Source organism: Mesocricetus auratus, unplaced genomic scaffold (assembly GCF_017639785.1).
Source record: "Mesocricetus auratus isolate SY011 unplaced genomic scaffold, BCM_Maur_2.0 Super-Scaffold_100003, whole genome shotgun sequence".
Classification (NCBI taxonomy): Eukaryota; Metazoa; Chordata; class Mammalia; order Rodentia; family Cricetidae; genus Mesocricetus; species Mesocricetus auratus.
In genome coordinates, this window is record NW_024429188.1 from 369,126 (window position 1) to 388,499 (window position 19,374).

A 19,374-nucleotide genomic window follows, 5' to 3' on the forward strand; every position below is an offset into this window, starting at 1 on the left:
TAGATGTTTGTGTGACACCATGTCATTGTTGGGAATTGAATTCAGAATCTCTGGAAGAGCAGCCAGTGCTCTTAACCTCTGAGCCATCTCGCCAGCCTGGAATAAGTTTCTTTTGCCAGGTTTAAGGGAGGTATTTTAGCAGTAAATTCTCTCTCTTTGTGTGTGTGTTATTTTTTCCTTTGAAGAATGTCTTGTGTCTTCAATCTCAACATGTACTTTCATCAGATATAAATGTCATGATTGAGAATTACTTTTTGTACTTGTAAGAATGGGTTTGTTCCCACTGAACTTCATGGTTTCAGATGAAAAATATGATGCCACTTAAATTTGCCTTCTTTCATTGTTCAATATGCGATAATTTTCACTTATCTCGGTGATTTTTCATTTGCCGAAGACTGCAGAGGATTGATTTTCATGTATTCTAGTATAAAACACATTTGATTTTTTACAGTTTATGATGTACTATCACTTTGAATTTGTAATTATGCCCACCACATATGGATCCTATTTTTAGTCATTTTTTTAAATTTCCTTAGACTCCCACATGTCTCTACTTTGGTAAATAGAGTTGAAAAAGACAGAACTTATATTGTTATTATTCTTATGGTCCCTAGGGGTTCTTTGTTTACTTTTGTTTTAAGTGTGTATGTCCTCTATTTTTCATATTGAGTGATTTATATTGATATTGATTTCACTTCAATCCAATGTTTTGTCTATCTGATAATCTTTTGTTATTTTCTCCCATTTTAAAGTCCTCTTTAATCATTTTCCTTATTTTATATATTGTTTGAAATTTTATAGTCTTTCCTTTCTTTCAAGAGTTTTTGCAATTCATTATTGAAACCTTTTTATGATTACTGTGGAAAATATCAAATAATTCTAACATGTGTAATCTTATTTTTCAATATCTGTATGTTTAGTTATTCAAGTTGTGATTAATTTTCATTTCTATACTGAGTATTTTGTGTATTATGGTATTATAAGTTGAATTCTATTTAATCTTCTCACTTTTTAGATACTAATCCTGTTTAGGTGTTTCCTGAAATTGCTAGTGTTGAACAACATTTAACTGTTCTAGTTTTTATATGTCATAGAGTTGTGAGGCAGAAAACTGAATTGTATGAAATCACTAGAGTAGAGAGCAACTAGTTCTCAACTGGACCCTGCTGACATTATGTAGAGGGAGAAAAGAAAAACTGATTAAGTTCACCTCTTCTTGATTCCTTATTGGTGGCAAGGAATGTTAAAGATCTGCTTTCTCCATCAGCCTTCTGCACCAATCTAGCAGGGAATCAAGATACTTCCCTGTTTCTTTCCGTCATAAGACAAGAAAATTCTCCCATATCAGCATCATTAATAGTATCCCAGGAGAGGAGTTGGAGTCCTATCTGCTTATCCTCTGAAAAGGATGGAGATAACTATGCTTTCTGTGATGATTAGTGTCAATTGTCAACTTGAAAAACTCCAGAAACACCTAGCAGTTAGGTTTCTAGGCATACCTGTGGGGGTGTTTGATTGGGTCAGGTAGAAAGACCAGCCCATTCTGTGTGTTACCACTCTGTAGACAGGCAATCCTGGACTATATAAGTGGAAACAGGCAGCTAAGCAGGAGCTTGTATTTATCCCTCTCCATTTTCTGATTGCCGACACAGTGTTTGCAGATGTTTAAAGCTCTAATTGAACTGTGAGCACTTTCCAAACCTCAAGTTTCTTTTATCAGAATATTTTATTACTGGAACAGGAAAGAAACTAAGATACCTGCTAAACCCTTCCAACCTTACTCCACAAAGGTAAATGGTTATTTTTCTGCCTCTCCGAAGGGGAATAAATCACTTTTTTACTTGTACTCACTGAAACTGTCCTGCTGAGGAAACAAACAGAACGTGGCAAGATAGACCATTTCCTTGTGTAATCACACTGAAACTCATTTGGTGATGACTTTCTGCCAGTAATTTGTTCAATTGTGCATCAGCTTTAAAAATATATCTTGGTAGTTTCCCCCTTTATCAGTATTTTGGCTAAGGAGAACAAGCATTTCTTTGAAGTTTATGTTTCTTTTTTTAATTTAACTTTTAATTGGTTCTTTGTGGATTTCACATCATGCATCTCAATCCCAGTTTTCACCCCATCCCTTCCCACCTGCCCTTGCAACACCCTCCCCCAGATTAAAAAAGAAACAAAAGACAAGGTAAATCTCATTGTGGAAGCTGTAGTGTTAAGCAGTGAGTCCCACAGTATACCCTTTACTTGCAAGTGTTCATTGCAATGACACGTTGGTCTGCTTTGAGGCCTCTGTTTTATGTTACATTATGGATACTGGGCCCTCACTGGGGCTCCTCTTGGATATCCTGTTGTTGTCCTGTGTCATGGAGATCCTGCAGTTTTGGGTCTGCAGGACTGGTCCCTTCACATACTTCAGCAGATCACAGATGGGTGATTGTTCAGGTGAGCCAACTCATAAGCCTGGCTAGCTCACCCTATTCAGTAACCAGAAAAGGGGGTCAATTCTCCTGCTCTCACACCCTCGGGACTGAGTCACTCACAACTACCGCACCAGCGTCAGGTGTACTGAGCTGCCCAAGTATAGTACAGGGGCCACTCAGCCCAGTGCTGCAGCTGGTGAGAGGCAGGGCCAGTTCTCTTGTTCTATTGACCTCAGGGCCAGCTCTCTCACCTGCCACAGACACAAATGGTGTAATGGGGGACTTCTCTCCCTTACCCACACCACTGTCTGACAGATAAGGAGTGAGACCAGATCTCTCGTGCTCATGTTCTCAGGACCAACTCACATCCCGACCCCATCAATGGGGGTCAGCTCTTCTGAGCTGCCCAGGCAAGGTGCAGGGACCTCTCTCTTGAGTGCTGTAGCTGGGGGGGGCATGTTCAGCGCTCCTGCCTGCAGCAGGTGGTGAAGGGTGTAGGGAGGGTGAGAGCAGCTTCTCCCATCATTAGCCCTGCAGGCCAGACAAATGGGGTGGGCCCAGTTCTCTTTCCACACCTTCAGGTCTAGCCTACTAGTGGCCCCACCAACAAGGTCAATCTACTGTGCTGTCCAGGTCTGGTGGAGTGCCTACTCTCCTGAGAACTGAGGCTGGTGGAAGGCAGGGTCTCCTGCCCACTGCAGGAAGTGGTGAGTGGAGAGTTGGAGAGGGCATCTTTCTTCCTCCCTTGCCACCATATGAAAGACAGGGATGTGTGACCAACTCTCCCACTCTCAGAAACACAGGGCAGGCTCAAATGCACCTCAGTCAACAGGGTCAGCTCTGTTGTCCTGCCCAAATGAGGTTCAGGATCTGTTCTCCCATTCTCATGACTTAAGTACAAGCTTTCCCACCTACCACTGGCAATGAGGGGTGAGGGAGCCATCTATCCCTCACCCATGCCACCATATGGAAGATGAGGGGCAGGACCAGATTCCCTATGCTCAAGTTCTTGGGTTCTTGGGTCCAGTTCACCTGGGAGAAATATGTATGCCTCTCTCTCTCTCTCTCTCTCTCTCTCTCTCTCTCTCTCTCTCTCTCTCGCTCTCTCTCTCTCTCTCTCTCTCTCTCCTTTAACCCTTTTGTCTGATTGTCTGTCTCTCACCATCTGGCATATTTAGGAAACACTAAAAGGAAAAAAGGTGCTTACCACCTTGACATTCCTCAAGATCCTAGTTCCTGAGGCAAACCATCTTTATTATTTCTCTTTTCATAAAATTATTTTCCTACTAGGTCTATGGACTTTTAGTTGTAATAGGGATTATCTGGGAGTGATGAGGCTATGTAATGGGTGCGAATTGTGTGGACCATGATAATACTCAGAATGAAAAACTATAGCCTATGGTCCTCAGCATGAGAGTCTCTAGGGGCAACATAGGACTCTAAGGTATTTTCAAGAAATTATTTATTCTATTCTGAATAACATGAAGTAAATGATGAACATATATGAATTGGTGAAATAATAAAGATTTCAAGAAGCCAGTATGAAATATATATATAGTAAAAATGATCTTTATATAATGAATGATTCTGTCACTATTTTCAATAAGAAATAGTGAGAAAGTCAGTCAATGAATTAATTGTGAGAGTATGCATTAAATTTTGTATACAAATTATGGAAAGGGATAGTTCCATTGGTAAAGTGTTTGCTTTGCAAGCACAGGAAGTCATGTTTGATCACTAAAACCCATGTTTTGTTTTGTTTTTTTTAATTTAGGATCTTTGCTATATATTTGTAATCACAACATTGATGATACGGAAATAATCAGATCAGTGGAGCCTTACTGTCCATGTAGCCTAGGCTACTAGGCAAATTCAAGATAATAAGACCTCTTACATCAACAAAAGGTAAATAAACACATCCTGTTTGCAAGACATAAATCATACTAGAGCATAGCTAGAAGTTTCCTTCCTCTTGGCTAGCTTTCATAGTGCTATTCATATTCACATCAATATTTGTATATCTAGGTGTGATATTGGAATTACACAGGAATTAAATACCTGTAATTCCAATGTTTATAAGACTGACACATAACGAATGCCTGGAGTTTGAAGCCAGCTTGGGCTGAATAGTGAGTTCTGGGCTAGCCTGGGCTACGGGATGAGGCCTTACCTTATGTAAAACACAGAGGGTTGGGAATATAGCTCAGTGTTAGAGCATTTGCCTAGTATTCATGCAACGCTAGGCTTTATTTGCAGCATTGCAGAGAGAGAGACATAGACATAGACAGAGACAGAGACAGACAGATCAAACCTGGGACATGTTAACCATTTACACTACTAAAGAAAGTAAGGTTAATATGATAACCTCATATGAATCAGAACCTACAAAGGGCAACTAGGGGAACAGAGACTCATATGAATATCAAACTAGGTACAACAGGGTAGATAGGATTCATTTCAATATAGAAGAAATTGATTTAATTTAATAAGAGCACATGAAACTAACAGAATTTAGAGACTTCTACAACCTTATATTTTCGAAGAACTGAATTTCTTGTGAGTTTCCCATCGTTACAGGTAAAAAACATAGAAATGGGCAAAATCTTAAATATTCTTATGAAATACAGTACACAGGAAAGAAGTTCATGTGCAAAGCTTTTTCTTTTCTCTCTAGAATTGCATTTAAGACCTTTCACAACAAATACTATCTACTTTTACAAGTTTATCCCCAATGACTCTGTTTTCAACTGGTGATATTGTCTAAACCTTATTATACCAATTCATGATGTCCAAACAGAATATGATTTCCAAAAAGAACTTCCTGGAGACAATGCTATTAATTGAAGGAGAATATATTTTGTTAAAATAACAAATCCAACAGAGTCTTAGACTTTGATATTTGTGAGCAAAGAATGTTATCAGTGGCCTCTTTTTAATTTGTTAGAGCAATTTTATAAGTATACCCCTTAGGAACAAAGAGATATAAATTAAAGTATTATTTTAAGGCGAGATGTTATTGATGCAATAAGCCAAATCAAACTGAATAAATAAATACAGGGCAATGCAGAGTAGAGCACTCCCAGGTGGCCCTCAGTAAGACAGGGTGAGATTTTAAGCACAAAAACCATGCTCTGGGCTGGCATACTTCAGTTAACAAGAACAGTTAGAAGCAGAACTACAGAAGCCCAAAAGTAAGGTTAGCACTTTCAGAGACTTTCCCAGATGGAGTAGGTCTTTGTTTTCATTTTGGCAGATGGTACTGTCTATGTGCTGAGTTTCATGGCCTGAATGGTACTTCCATCATAGAGTCAGTTCTGTTAAGGTCTCGGAGCCTTCTAAGGATTGGGACCCTGTTACCTTCCCCACTGCTCTTAGTGAAGGAGTCAAAAGTGGACTCATCCTGCTCTAAAGAGGTGTAGTTGGTACTAAGGAACATTAATTTCACTGAACTCATACATAATTGGCCAAACAGTTTAAGATGCAGGAGCTAGCTGCTAATCAGAATGAGAATTTTTTAATTTTTTAATTTTAATTTTAAATAGCTTGTTTTACATGTCAATCCCAGTTCCCTCTCCTTCCCCTCCTCCCGCACAACCCGACCATCCCCCCCAGCCTCCCTCCCTATTACCACTTCCTTCTATATAGTGGATATCTACAGTCTGTCATTTCACTCAGGGCAGGATCCAGGCACTCCCCTAAGATTCCAGGCTGAGAGAGCATCCCTCTTTGTGCTATGGGCACAAGATGACTGTATTCCAGGGATAGACACTGATCCACAGCTCAGGGCCCCATAGGTTGCCCAGGCCTTCTCGCTGACACTCATATTTGGGGGGCCCAGATCAGTCCCATGCTGGCCTCCCCGCTGTCAGTCTGGGGTCTAAGAGCTCTCCCCTGTTCAGATCAGCTGTCTCTGCTGGTTTTGCCAGCCCATTCTTTGCCAATTTGCTCATCACTCCTCTCTCTCTGTCACTGGGTTCCTTGGGTTCAGTTCAGTGTTTAATTGTGGGTGTTTGCCTCTGCTTCCATCAGTCACTGGATGAAGGCTCCTGGATGGTTATAGACATCAAGTTCATTATCAGGAATAGGCATTCGAGGTGGTCTCTCCACTATTGCTTAGCTTGCCAATTGGTGTCATCCCTTTAGATCACTAGAGGTCACTCTGGTGCCTGATCTGTCTTCTAACCTATGATTCCCTCTTCTCCCTATTCTACCCCCCCCCCACTCAACCTTCCTGTTCACCCATGACCTACTCTCTCTTCCTCTTCTCCCCCTCTCTTCTTCCCAGCTCCCATTTCCCCCTACCCCTTGCCGTGTTCCCCATCCATTCAGAGGATCTTGTCTCAATCCTCTTCTCTTGGGTACTATGCATATCTTTTAGGTTCTTTCCTATTTCCCAGACTCTCCATCAGTGGAAGTGCAGACTGGCACTATCCTGATCCATGTCTAAAATCCATATATGAGTGAGTACATGCCATGTTTGTCTTTTTGTGACTGGGTAACCTCACTCAGGATGGTTTCTTCCAGAATGAGAATTAAAGGCCCAGTCACGACTGACATCCCGGAGGACCAAAAGTACAGATTGGTACCAATTATCTGATTTATTTCTTTTTCTCTCATTTTTTGAGATTTTTTAACCTAACTTTGGCAAGATTTTTTATTACTCCTGATAAATTAGCAGAGAAACAATATGTCTTTCCCAAAGCCTGACATAGTTTCCTTTATCTCATGAGAAATAAGTCTAAGACTCTCCTCCAATTATGTATAATCATTCCTGCAAAGAACGCTTAACTATTGTTTTAATACCTCTATGTCCAGATCCACCCCTCTGCTTAGCCTGCAAAACATCAGAAGAGGCAAATTTAGTCAAAACATCGGTAAGAGTCCCACCAAATAATCTCAGGGGGCTATTGTTGTTATCCAGATGAATTAACTGGTAAGTCAGAATAGAATAGCAGGCATCAGAATAAGGGAAAGTACCTAGGTTAAATGTTTGGTATATTAGACAAGTTTCAGTCCCTTATATGTCCCCAAACATTAATCTGGGCTGTCCCCATCACAGTGATTTGTCAGTCAATGGGCTAACAGTCTGGTTAGTTCCTATCCTTATGTAGTACAGGGGCCCAGGTGTCTAAGCGTAACCAGCAATCCTGGCTGATTTCTAACTGTGAGTGATAAACTCTATCCCCAAGATTACTTCCTGTGGTATGGAGTCTGATTCCCCAGGTTTTTCCTGTTTCCCAAAGGCCACAATCATTTTAAAGGAAATTTTCTGGAAGCCTCAGTTTTACTACCCAAGTTTTTACAATGAAAACTCCCTTGTTTCTGGAAACTAGAGAGGCCCTGCTATACGTCATGCATAGAATTGTAAACTCTGTGTTTCTATCTTAGAAGACAAATTCCCATCTTTCCTTTACTCTAACACAACCAGGCACTTAGTGTGGACCTCAGCAAGTAAAGGTCAAGATGGAATATGAATTGCTGGTCTGTAGTCACAGTAGCTAAGGCTTTCCCTGTGTCTGACTTCCTCAGTTTCCAATCAAGGCTTGAGAGCAGTGGGGATTAGACCCTGAATCTTGTGATTCAGGAGGAGATAGCAGGGCAGTGAGTGCAAGGACCCTGGACCCCATGAAACCCTCATTTCAATGGGACATAGTCCAGAGACAGTCCATTTGACATCAGCATCTATGGCTTCTGCTTTCTTGATCTGGATGTGGTGGCTCCATGGTGTGACGCCAGCTACCTTCACTGCCATAGGAGTGGAGAGAATCACCTCACAGGGCCCTTTACAGGTTGGTTCCAGCACCCCTTGGCTAATCACTTGACCCACATGATATCACTGTACTTGAACAAGGGGAAACTTGTGGTGGACACACAGATCAGCTTGGTTTCTCAGATAGTCTAATGAATATCCTGTGTGGAGAACTGGAAGATGTACAGTGACTTGAGAAAGGAATGATTAGAGAGTTCAGCCATCTGCTGGTTTCTGAGACTGGGAATCAGTGAGGGAGGTCTTCCAAACATAGTCTCATAGTGGGTAAATCTCTCCCTGTATGGGATACAGCAGGCTGAAGCACAGCAAAGGAAGGAACCCTAACTGTCCTTCTCTGTACTCTAATGAGATTTTTTAGACTTTCTTTTAATGTCTTGTTTATTCGTTTTACTTGCCCAGAAGTCTGAAGTCTATATGCATAATGAAGTTCTTATTCTATGTCTAAAATTTTAGCTAGTATTTGAGAGGTTTTGGCTATGAAAGCTAGGTCACTGTTGGAACAAATTGCTAGGGAGGAGCCAAATCAGAGGACCATGGATAAGTTTACTATTTGAGCAATTCCATTCTAGATGGGAAACACTTTTACCTACCTGGAAAAGGTATCTATAAAACCAGCAAGTATTTTTATCTTCTTCCCCCAGCAGACCGGAGCTTAGTGAAGTCAGTTTCCCAGACATTGCTGGGGTGTTGGTCTCTCATTCTGATCTCTTCCTGGGTACAGGCTCTTTGTTTTGGATTCACTGGAACACTAACTGGCATCTGGCTGAGACGTCCCTTACTAGGCAGTCCATATTAACATACTGTTATACCTTGGTTTGAGCCTGGTGAAAGTCAGTTCCCAGAGTCCTGACAGTTGTTTCTGGGAGAATGATCTCTCCTTCTGGTGTCCTCCATCATCCTGAGGGTTTTATCTCTCCCTTACTTCTTTACCACAGCATCTCAAGCAACACTGGGTCATGGTATGTCACCAGAATATCAATCGGCCCCACTGCTCTTAGGGCTGTTGTTGGGCAGCCAGGTCAGAAGCCCGACAGCGGAGGACAGCAATTTGTAGAGGAAATCAAATAACCTCTAGAAGATTAAGGTTTTTTTAATATCTTCTTTCTCAGCAATGAGAAGCCCTCTTTCTCCATAGATCATACCATGGACATTCCTGAAAGTAAAAGCATACTAACTGATAGTTGGTGTATATAGTGGTGGACTTTATTTCCCCATCTGAGATCCTGGGTCAGATCAATCAGTTCTGCTCACTGGGCTGAAGTACCTGGTCAAAGTCATTTCAGTTAAAGTAACTGCTGCAGCTCCCACATACCTGGTTTCATCTTTCATCTCCAGACAATCACACATGAGTGCCTGCATCATCAGGAATCAGGTTAACCAAATTGATGGCAGAGGAAGTGGGTTTCTAAAGCCAGACTTGAGGGTGGGCCAGGAGTGTGGCCTGGTACTGGGTCACTCAGTCATTAGACAGCTAGTGCTCTAGTGCTCCTAGGATGAGGGCCTCAACCATGTCAGGGGATGCTATATATATACAGTCTTGACCCAGAGCTAACTTGTTTCTGTTTCTTTGTTTGCTTGCTTCCTTTTTCATTTGCCTAGCAGTAGTTGTCACATCCTTTAGACAGGTGGGCCATCCTGTAGCTACAGAGTCCAATCATCTGGACAAGTATATCACAGGGCATTTCCATGGACCCAAACTTTGGGTTAAAAACCCTTTTGTAATGTCTTTTGTTTTGTGTACAAACAGATGAAAATGTTTTGAGACATTTGGAGTCAAAGTCAGAGCTGTTTTTCAAGCCTCAAATGTCTGTTGTTTAGTCTCAGTCCAGGTTAGGGCCTCAGTGCTCTCTTTGTGCTGATGTATAAAGGTTTTGCTATTTCCACAAACTCTGGTATCCAGGGGCAGCAATAGCCAGCTGTACCTAGGAACTCTTGAACATGTCTCTTAGACTTTGTAGTTGGGGTCTGAAGGATGGCAGCAATCCTACTCTCTGAGACAGTCTCCTCTCTTCAGCACATAGCCAAGTAGGTTAGCCTTCTACAAATGTGGGCTTTTGTAACAGACATTTTGTAGCCCAATGTCTGTAACTCTTGCAGCAGTCTCTCAGTGGCCCTTTTATAATCTATTTTCCCAGAAAACCTCTCATGGAAGGCCAGGAAGTCAGCATCTAATACCTTTAAATCCCGGGACAGCCTGGTTCAGATATGTTGCCCACTGTAACCTCCTTCTGGGTCTGTCCATTTAAAAGAAATGATGGGTTGGCTCATCTCCGCCAATGGGAAGAAGAAGAATGCATCTTTCAGATCCAAGAAAGTGTATGCCTGTTTCTCTGGAAGAATCAGTCTTATGTGAATCAGAAATCCCAGGTGTCTTCACAGGCAGGAGAACTGTATTCCAGGGTGACTGGCAGGGGACTAGGATGTCTGTCTCTTCAGGACAGGAAATATGGACTGCAAATTCCCGGTTTGTGTCCAGGGTCACTGGGTATTGATTGATCTGGACGTGGGTAACTGAAAGGGCCAGTCCTGGGAGTCAGTTCCTTCTGACAGAGGGTGAGACACCAACATTTTTCGGGATCATCTGTAAGTCTGATTGTGTCTCATCATCAGAGAAGGTGACAGTGGCTTTTCAATTTATGCAAAAATCTTGTTCTAATCACTTCTATGTTGTTAATTTTTAAATTTATTTATACGCTTATATTTCATTTTACATTCCAACCACAGTTCTTCCTCCCACCCCTTCTCTAGACTCCCCATTCGCCTTCCCTCAACCCATCCCCAGTCCATTCTTCCTCAGGTGTAAGAGCTCCCATGAGGAGTCAACAAAGTCTGACACAATAGGTTGGGGCAGGACCAAGCCCCTCTCACATGCATTAAGGCCAAGCATGGAATCCCACCGTAGGGAATGGGCTCCAGTAAACTAAGTCATGTATCAGGTTTGTATCAGGGTCTTACAACCAGGTGCCTCTCAGATAGCCCAGGCTTCACAACTGTCTCCCACATATGTAAGGCCTAGTTCAGTTCCCTGGAGTCGCCACAGCTGTCTGTCTAGATTTCATGAGTTTCCACGAGTTTGGTTCTGCTCTCTCTGTAGATTTCTCCATCATGATCTTGACCTGCATTGCTCATATATGCCCTCCTCCCTCTCTTTGACTGGATTCCCAGAACTTGGTATAGTTCTTTGTTATGAATCTCTGCCTCTGGCTTCACCAATTATTAGATTAAGGCTCTATGATGATAGTTGGGGTAGTCACCAGCAACTGTGTCCTGCTTATTAAACTTTTCATTTTTTTAACTTTTATAACTTTATTCTAATATTTTTAGCAGTTATCTTCAATCCTTTAAAAGGACCTAGCAAAAGTTGTTTAAAGTTTCCTTTATCAGTGTTCCACAGAAGTGAAAATTTGTTCATTCTGTCCAGGCTGCATTGCCTAGCAGTGATCCCCTTTTCCTGCCTAGGGTTTTTTGTTGTGGTTTGTTTGGGGGGTTTTGGGGGGTTTGTTTTATTTCTTTTTACCTTTTTTAGAGAATAGTGGACTTTATGGATTGCTGGTTTAAAAAGACACATAAATCATGAAAGAAAAAGGAGTGAAACTATCTTTTTACCTTCGAGTTCAACACAGGGGGAACGTTTCCTATTCCCAGGGTCTAATTAGAGCAGTCACAGAGCTGAGGGAATGCTCATCTGGGGAAACTGTCTCCCTCTCCATGTGTACATTCCACTTAGGTGGCTGAGGGTCCTGGATGAGAGACCTGGCCCCTCCCCACCTCCCCACAGGGACCAAACCTGACTGTGAGCAGGAGTCAAGCAACAAAACAAGCAAGCACTCCTACTCCAGGATTGAGATAAGTGGAGATTGGGGGCAGGGTTCTCTGGATGACCAGGCAGAGCCAAAAGGACTTGGGGTCCCAAAAAAGGGTGCACATATGTTGAGAAAGTGGAAGGTGTCACACCAAAAAAAGTCAGTGGTCAATATAGGGAAACAGAGTGTACAGAAACATACACAACTACACCCCTACAGAGAGAGAGAGAGAGAGAGAGAGAGAGAGAGAGAGAGAGGGAGGGAGGGAGGGAGGGAGGGAGGGAGGGAGGGAGGGAGAGGGAGAGGGAGAGGGAGAGGGAGAGAGAGAGAGAGAGAGAGAGAGAGAGAGAGAGAGAGGAAAGAATGAGAGGAGTAGCCACCATTCGTATCATTCATTCATACAACTGGACAGAGGGATCCAGTGACATCTCACATGGATCCATGACACTGGATTCGCAGCCGTGTCCCACCTCTCTCCTATGTGTCCAAACAGAAGGTCCCTTAACCAGACTCACCTCTGAAAGTGAGAGACCAGATGACTTTCTAATTTGGTTCCTTTTAGGGTGGAGGTATCAGACCCTTCTGAAGCGTTAGGTAGTGAATAAGCAAAGGTAGTCCTGGTGACATGGAAGATCTCAGGTTATGAGCCTCTTAGACGTTCCCTGACCATTGTACTCTTCCTTACTTCAAAGAGTTCTGAGACCCCTGTTGTCTCAAACTGTGATCTCTGGAATTTGGTGGGACTTCCAGAGATATTTTGGGTTATTCACAAGAGAAGCCTTCTCAGACATAGGTTTAAAAGAGTATAAAGTTTTTATTAGCTGCCCTCTACTACACTCAGTGTTCAGGATCCCAGTGTAGCACTCTTCACAAAAACTACATCCTGGGTTGACACACTTCAGTTAACAAGAACAGTTAGCCAGAAACTGAACTACAGAAGCATTTAGAAACTTTCCCAGAACTATGGAATTTGATGGATTAGGTCTTTGTTTCATTTTTGGCAGGTGGTACTATCTATGTGCTCAGTTTTATAGCCTGAATAGTATTTCCACCATGGAGTATGCTATGTTAAGGTCTGGGGCCCTCTTACAGTTTATATTGGAATCACGAAGGAGTACTTCCTAATACCAATGAATGGATGCTTTAAACAGCAGGATAAATGAACATTTTAGTGAGAATGAAGACAGCAGGGGGAAAAAGCTTCCTTTTCCCGTGTTCTTTTATGTGGGCTATCACTAGAAGGTATTGCCCAAATTTAAGGTGGATCTTCATATGCAAAATGATCCAATCAAGAAAATCCCTCACAGGCCTGCCCAAATGCTTGAATTTTATATGAATCCAGAGGTAGTCAAATTAACAACCAAAATTAGTCATCTCAATTCCATCCCTTGTCAACCTGACACATTACCACATCTCCTTATGCTTAATTTCCAAATTAAAACAGAGTCCAGTTCATAATATCACCTAACATGATATAGCTATCACATGTACAACCACAAATGCATTAAATTTTAAATAGTGACAATTCCCCCTTTAGAAATGCTTAATATTTTAATGACTTTTAACTTAAATATGATAGTAACCACTGATATTATCTCTACATGTTATACTACATGATAAAGAAATGGAGCACAACTTCCACTGATAGAGAGTCTGGGAAACAGGAAAGAACCTAAAAGATATGCATAGTACCCAAGAGAAGAGGATTGAGACAAGATCCTCTGAATGGATGGGGAACACTGCTAGGGGTGGGCGGGGAGTGGGAGCTGGGAAGAAGAGAGGGGGTGAAGAGGAAGAGAGTTGGTCATGGGGGAACAGGAAGTTGAGTGGGTGGGGGTAGGATAGGGGGAAGAGGGAATCATAGGTTAGAAGACAGATCAGGCACCAGAGTGACCTCTAGTGATCTAAAGGGATGACACCAATTGGCAAGCTAAGCAATAGTGGAGAGACCACCTCGAATGCCTATTCCTGATAATGAACTTGATGTCTATATCCATCCGGGAGCCTTCATCCTGTGACTGATGGAAGCAGAGGCAAACACACAATTAATCACTGAACTGAACCCAAGGAACCCAGTGACAGAGAGAGAGGAGTGATGAGCAAATTGGCAAAGAATGGGCTGGCAAAACCAGCAGAGACAGCTGATCTGAACAGGGGAGAGCTCTTGGACCTCAGACCGACAGTGGGGAGGCCAGCATGGGACTGATCTGGACCCCCCCAAATGTGAGTGTCAGCGAGAAGGCCTGGGCAACCTATGGGGCCCTGAGCTGTGGATCAGTGTCTATCCCTGGAATACAAACAGTCATCGTGTGCCTATAGCACAAAGAGGGATGCTCTCTCAGCCTGGAATCTTAGGGGAGTGCCTGGACCCTACCCTGAGTGAAATGACAGACTCTAGATATCCCCTATTGGAAGGATTTGGCAATAGGGTGGGACAGTGGGGGGGGAAGGGGAGTGCGGGAGGAGGGGAGGGAGAGGGAACTGGGATTGACATGTAAAACAAGCTATTTAAAATTAAAATAAAAAATGATAAAAAAGAATCAATAAAAAAAGAAATGGAGCACAAATATTTGCTTAATGTGGTCTCGACAAAATAAGACAAACATGACAATTGTAATTCTTGTTTCTGTAGTTGGTCACATGGCCTTACCTGATTTTAAAACTACCTTCCTCTACACTCAGCATAAACCTCAGCAGGTTTTGGCTTTTTTCCTGGAAAAGTGACCAATACCTTCATTCCTGAAGGATCTGGGATATATGATAGTTACATCATGTTAGGTGGAATTATGACATGGATATCCTATTCATTTGGAAATTAAGCATGATCCTTAGTTATCCTGCCAGGATTAGGCTGTTGTTGTTTCCCATCGACTTTAATCACAGTACAAGATAACACCAATAGATGCCCTAAAGTATCTCCTGCACTCCAAACATCATCTTTCTTACCTCCATTGTGGAGAAACAGTCTAATTACCCACTTGCTAAAGTAGATCAATCATCCCTCGAACACTGTTATTCGTTTCTTAGCCTGTTGGCTAAAGGGTACCAAAAGCCCAAAGTGGCCAGGAGAAAGTCTAAGCTTCCCATTCAATGGAATGTTGTGTCTCAATGAAGAAGCAGTTCACATTTGGAATCAGACCAGTGGAACTTAAGGTCCCAAGAATAGTTAGCAAAAGTTTTCTACAGGTTTGCTATGTATGATAGTAAATGGAACCATTCCCATTTCTACCCTTTGCTTCCTGGACCCATGAATCTTAGCTATGGGAGAAGCTGTACTTATCCTCTGATTCAGTCGTATGCCCAGGTCTCAAGAGAATAATTGGCACTGTAACTGTGTCTTCAAAAGACCATTTCACTATTCTATCCAGTTACTTTGGGATGGTGAGGAATATGGTAAGATAAGTGGTTTCCATGAACTTGGGCCCACTATCACACTTATCCACGTCTCTGACTGTGAAGTAAATGCCTTGATCTGAAGCAATACTATGTGGAATACTGTGCTGATGGATAAGGCATTCTATAAGTCCCACAGATGATACTTTTGGAAGAAGTATGGCACACAGGGAAGGCAAATCTATAACCAGAACTACCTATTCTACTAAGGATGAAGTATAGCCCATTCCAACAAGAAATTGGTTCAATGTAGTCAACCTGAAACTGGGTCACTGACTGGGTACCCTGAATAATGATGGCAATTTCTTTTTAATAGAAGGTTGTAGTTAAGAAATTGCCTTCATTCTCAATAAAACACAGACTTTGAATTTTAAAGTAATATTGGAACTGCTGAAGAGTATGAGAACTTTTGAAGTGGGACTGAATGAATGAATTTTTTATTATAAGACAACCATGAACTTAGAGGAACAAAGGGTAAAGGGATATTCCTAAAAAGTAATGTTTAGAGTGCTGGAAAGATGGCTCACTGGTTGAAAGCACTAACTTCTCTTCTAAAGGACCTGGGTTCAATTCCTACCATCCAAATGGCAGTTCACAACCATCTGTAACTCCAGTTCTAGGAAATCTGATGTCCATTTCTGTCCTACAAAGACACTGCATGCTCATTGTGCACAGGCACACATGAAGGAAAAACACTCAAAACACATAGTATTTTTAAGCAATAGGTTTGTCTGTCAAGTTGACAGGGGGTGAACTTGTAATAACCTGTATTGATTTCTAATTTGAAAGTATCTAGAGGCATTGAGAGGATTAATCTCTGGGCATGTCTGTGGGGATTAAATTGATTTGGTTAATGGAGGTGAGAAACCTATTCTAACTGCCTGACTAAATAAAAAAGAGAAAGTGAACTGTTAGGGATCATTTCCTGCTGCTTCCAAAAATCCAGATGCAATGTGACCAACTAGCTGTCTGCTTCTTCCATTTCTTTTTTTGTTTTTGTTTTTTGAGACAGGGTTTCTCTCTGTAGTGCTGGCTGTCCTGGAACTCACTTTGTAAACCAGGCTTGCCACAAACTCACAGAGATTCTCCTGCCCCTGTCCCCTGAGTGCTGGGATTAACCATGTGTGCACCACTACCCAGCTCTTTCTTCCATTTCTCTTGCCATGTCTTCCCTGCGATGGTGGAATGTATGTATTCTCTAGAACTGTCAGTCAAAATAATCTCCTTAAATTGATTCTTGTCAGTTATTTTGACACAGCTATGAGAAAAGAAACTAATGTAGTATGGACAAGGTGGTGACTTGGAGAAATTGTGGAGTTTGATGTGATGACCATGGGATAACCAGGAGGAGATAGGTGCAGATAGTCCAAGTATCTTAGAATAAAAAAGTAAACAGATGTGTCTGGGAGAACCTAGATTCTTGTGTGGTTAGCAAGGAACTATGTGATTCCATGGCTTACAAATACTTTGTATGATCCATATTTAACCCTCTGCCTTCCTTCATTGTTACCTTTTTTCATTCAGCAAAGACTAAACTTACTGCACACACACACACACACACACACACACACACACACACGAACAGTCATTTAATCCCTGAGCAGTTACATGGACACATTGTGGTTCATTCTGGTTCAGGGGTAAGAAAGGCAAAATGAGGCTTAGTCATTAATGGGGGAAGGAAGGATTCAAATGAGGCTTGAGCCTTTGAAGATGAAGTACTAGCAACAGTACTTGAAAGAACACGGCGTCTTCCCTTGTGATGACCCCAGGCACAGAGTACATTACAATTTCCATCATCTTCTTTTTCACTCTCTGAGGAGCTCTCACCAAATGCATGTGGCTTCTCATAAACACAGCAACATTTGGATGAGTCACGGCCCAAGAGTTCATTATCAATAGTGTCATTTGACCACTCATCCCTCTTGCCTGACTTTGCCTTCTCTAATGGGTTAGACAGATTGCTATTTTTGAGCTCATCATCCAGTACAATGGTGGGCTCTGGGATGGCTTCTGTCAGCTTAGATGTTGACTCTTCCATAGCAGAACTGGAAGTAGGGCAGATAAGAGGAATTGATGTATCCAAGGAGTCTGTGGAAATAGGAATTTGAACCCAGTCAGTCACAATTAGAATTGAATGTTACATTTGATTTTGCCTTAGCATTCTCACCCATTATGTACCCAACTCATTGTTGTCTCTTAGTTGCTTGTTTGTTCAAAATCAAGTCTCGAAATCACAAAAAGTAGTTTGTTCACCAGTGAAGTAGCAGAAAGGAAATCTAGGCCAGACTACTTCAATCTCCTGTTAGATTAAAAACGTAAATGACACTTTAAAATGCATGCCTTTGTGAAATTAGCTTAAAGAAATCACCATGCGGATCTTAATTTCTGATTTTTATTTGAGTAATAACACAAACACAGAGATCAATATTTTTCTGTCTGTATAAGTGATTCTCTATTTGAGTATGTCTATGGCCTTCTGTGTGTACTGATGAGGGTTAAAGACATGACTAGAAAAGAACTCAAGTGCCACACTGCTAAGGGAATCTGAATTTCCTACTGGAATCCTTCTAGAAATAGTATTATGCAAAGAATGCAATTTCCTGTGCATCCTAAGTTTTAATGATGTACTAGTGTGAAGGCAGGAAATGGATATTAATATTAGTACTGGTGATGAACGGAAGAAAGACAATTGTCAATAACTTGGTCATGTAAAGGGAGAAATCACTTGTTATCAAGGGTGGGCATGAGTTAAAATGTGGGCAACACCAGATCTGATGATGATGAGGTGGAAGACAAGACTGAACCAGGGAAATTAGCAAACTAAATCCATTGGGGTTAGAAAATCAGAATCCTTGGGTTTTAAATGGCCCACTTTCTGTAATACCCATTTAACTGGAATCTTCAACAGGTCTTTCTGGACTTATCTAGGTATTCTGTCAGCAGACATCCTTAGGAGACCATCTTCGCTGTTGTTTTCTTGTGCCCGTCTCTGTGACAACTAAAAGACATAGATGGAATGTACATATCTATTTGCTAAGAGATCTGACTTTGAGTAGTCACCCTACTGATTGACTTGAAAAAATAGTTTATCTTAGACATGCTTGTTTCATAAGGGACCAGATCTCTAAAAAACATAAAAATCACAGCTTCGGCAATCATCTCAATTCCTGTCAGTGCTTGGCAAGGCCTGAGAATTTCATTTACCGTGTAGATCTGTTAAAGCTGTGTTTTAACTTCTTAAGAAATTTTTTATCAGTGTATGCATATTGAACAAAGCAATGGGCTTCATAATACAGTTTTTGTTTAAATATATCACTTATTTTGAATATATTCATCATCCATTACTTTTTCATTTCTCTCAAGGGCCCTTTCCATGTTTAATAAACTGTTTAAAATTACATATCTCCAGTTCCAACTCGTATTGTCTAAAAATCCAAGCACACCATAAATATTTTATTTTTTCACATCCTATAGGCATGGTCAAAAATAGATTGAAAATACTGTGTGGTTCAACATTTTATTGACCCAAAAATCTAGATCATGATCCAAAAGTTTACAATGCCAATAGACTTTAAGTAAATTGAAAATGCATGTGCGTGACATCTTTAATTCTTTAAATCATGTTTAGATAATTTTAGAATAACACAATTAAAATATTTTAAAATAGCAGTACCATTTATCAAGATTTCCTCAATGACAACATTTTATGTAGCCACAAGTTTATCAAATCTTCATTTTGAATATGGACGCAATATTAACAGTTAAATGATAAATCTGATTTAGATATAATCACCTTTTTATTTTTTCTCTTTGATTAATTTACTCTTTGTGCCTATTTTCATGACATAGATTATTCTATAGTTTCTACTAGTGTAGTTTTTCTCATATGCAATCAAAGGAATGTTAGATTTAAAAAGGGCTTGAAAAGATTTCTCCTCTTTCTGGAAGACACTGTTTAAAACTGGCATGGTTTCTTCAAGTA

The 19,374-nt window shown here is 41.2% G+C and overlaps 2 protein-coding genes across 6 annotated transcripts in view; one reads left to right on the plus strand and one right to left on the minus strand.

The window, feature by feature from the left end:
• LOC121139938 (spindlin-2-like) overlaps positions 1-19,374 on the plus strand; it is a 90,121-nt gene that overhangs the window by 52,164 nt on the left and 18,583 nt on the right. For 3 of the 5 annotated variants that reach the window (XM_040743962.1, XM_040743963.1, XM_040743965.1), the window contains one exon: positions 4,198-4,328. The exons of the other annotated variants lie outside the window; for them this stretch is intronic. The gene's annotated coding sequence lies outside the window, so the exon portion shown is untranslated. The remainder of the gene's footprint in view (positions 1-4,197; positions 4,329-19,374) is intronic. 5 annotated transcript variants of the gene reach the window in all.
• On the minus strand, positions 17,014-17,430 carry LOC101824851 (E3 ubiquitin-protein ligase PPP1R11-like). Its single transcript, XM_040743934.1, has one exon. The coding sequence runs from the start codon at positions 17,428-17,430 to the stop codon at positions 17,014-17,016; it is 417 nt and encodes a 138-aa protein (XP_040599868.1).

Excerpts from the sequence above, each read along its gene's own strand:
- LOC101824851 (XM_040743934.1), bottom strand. The coding sequence starts at position 17,430 with ATGGAAGAGTCAACATCTAAGCTGACAGAAGCCATCCCAGAGCCCACC.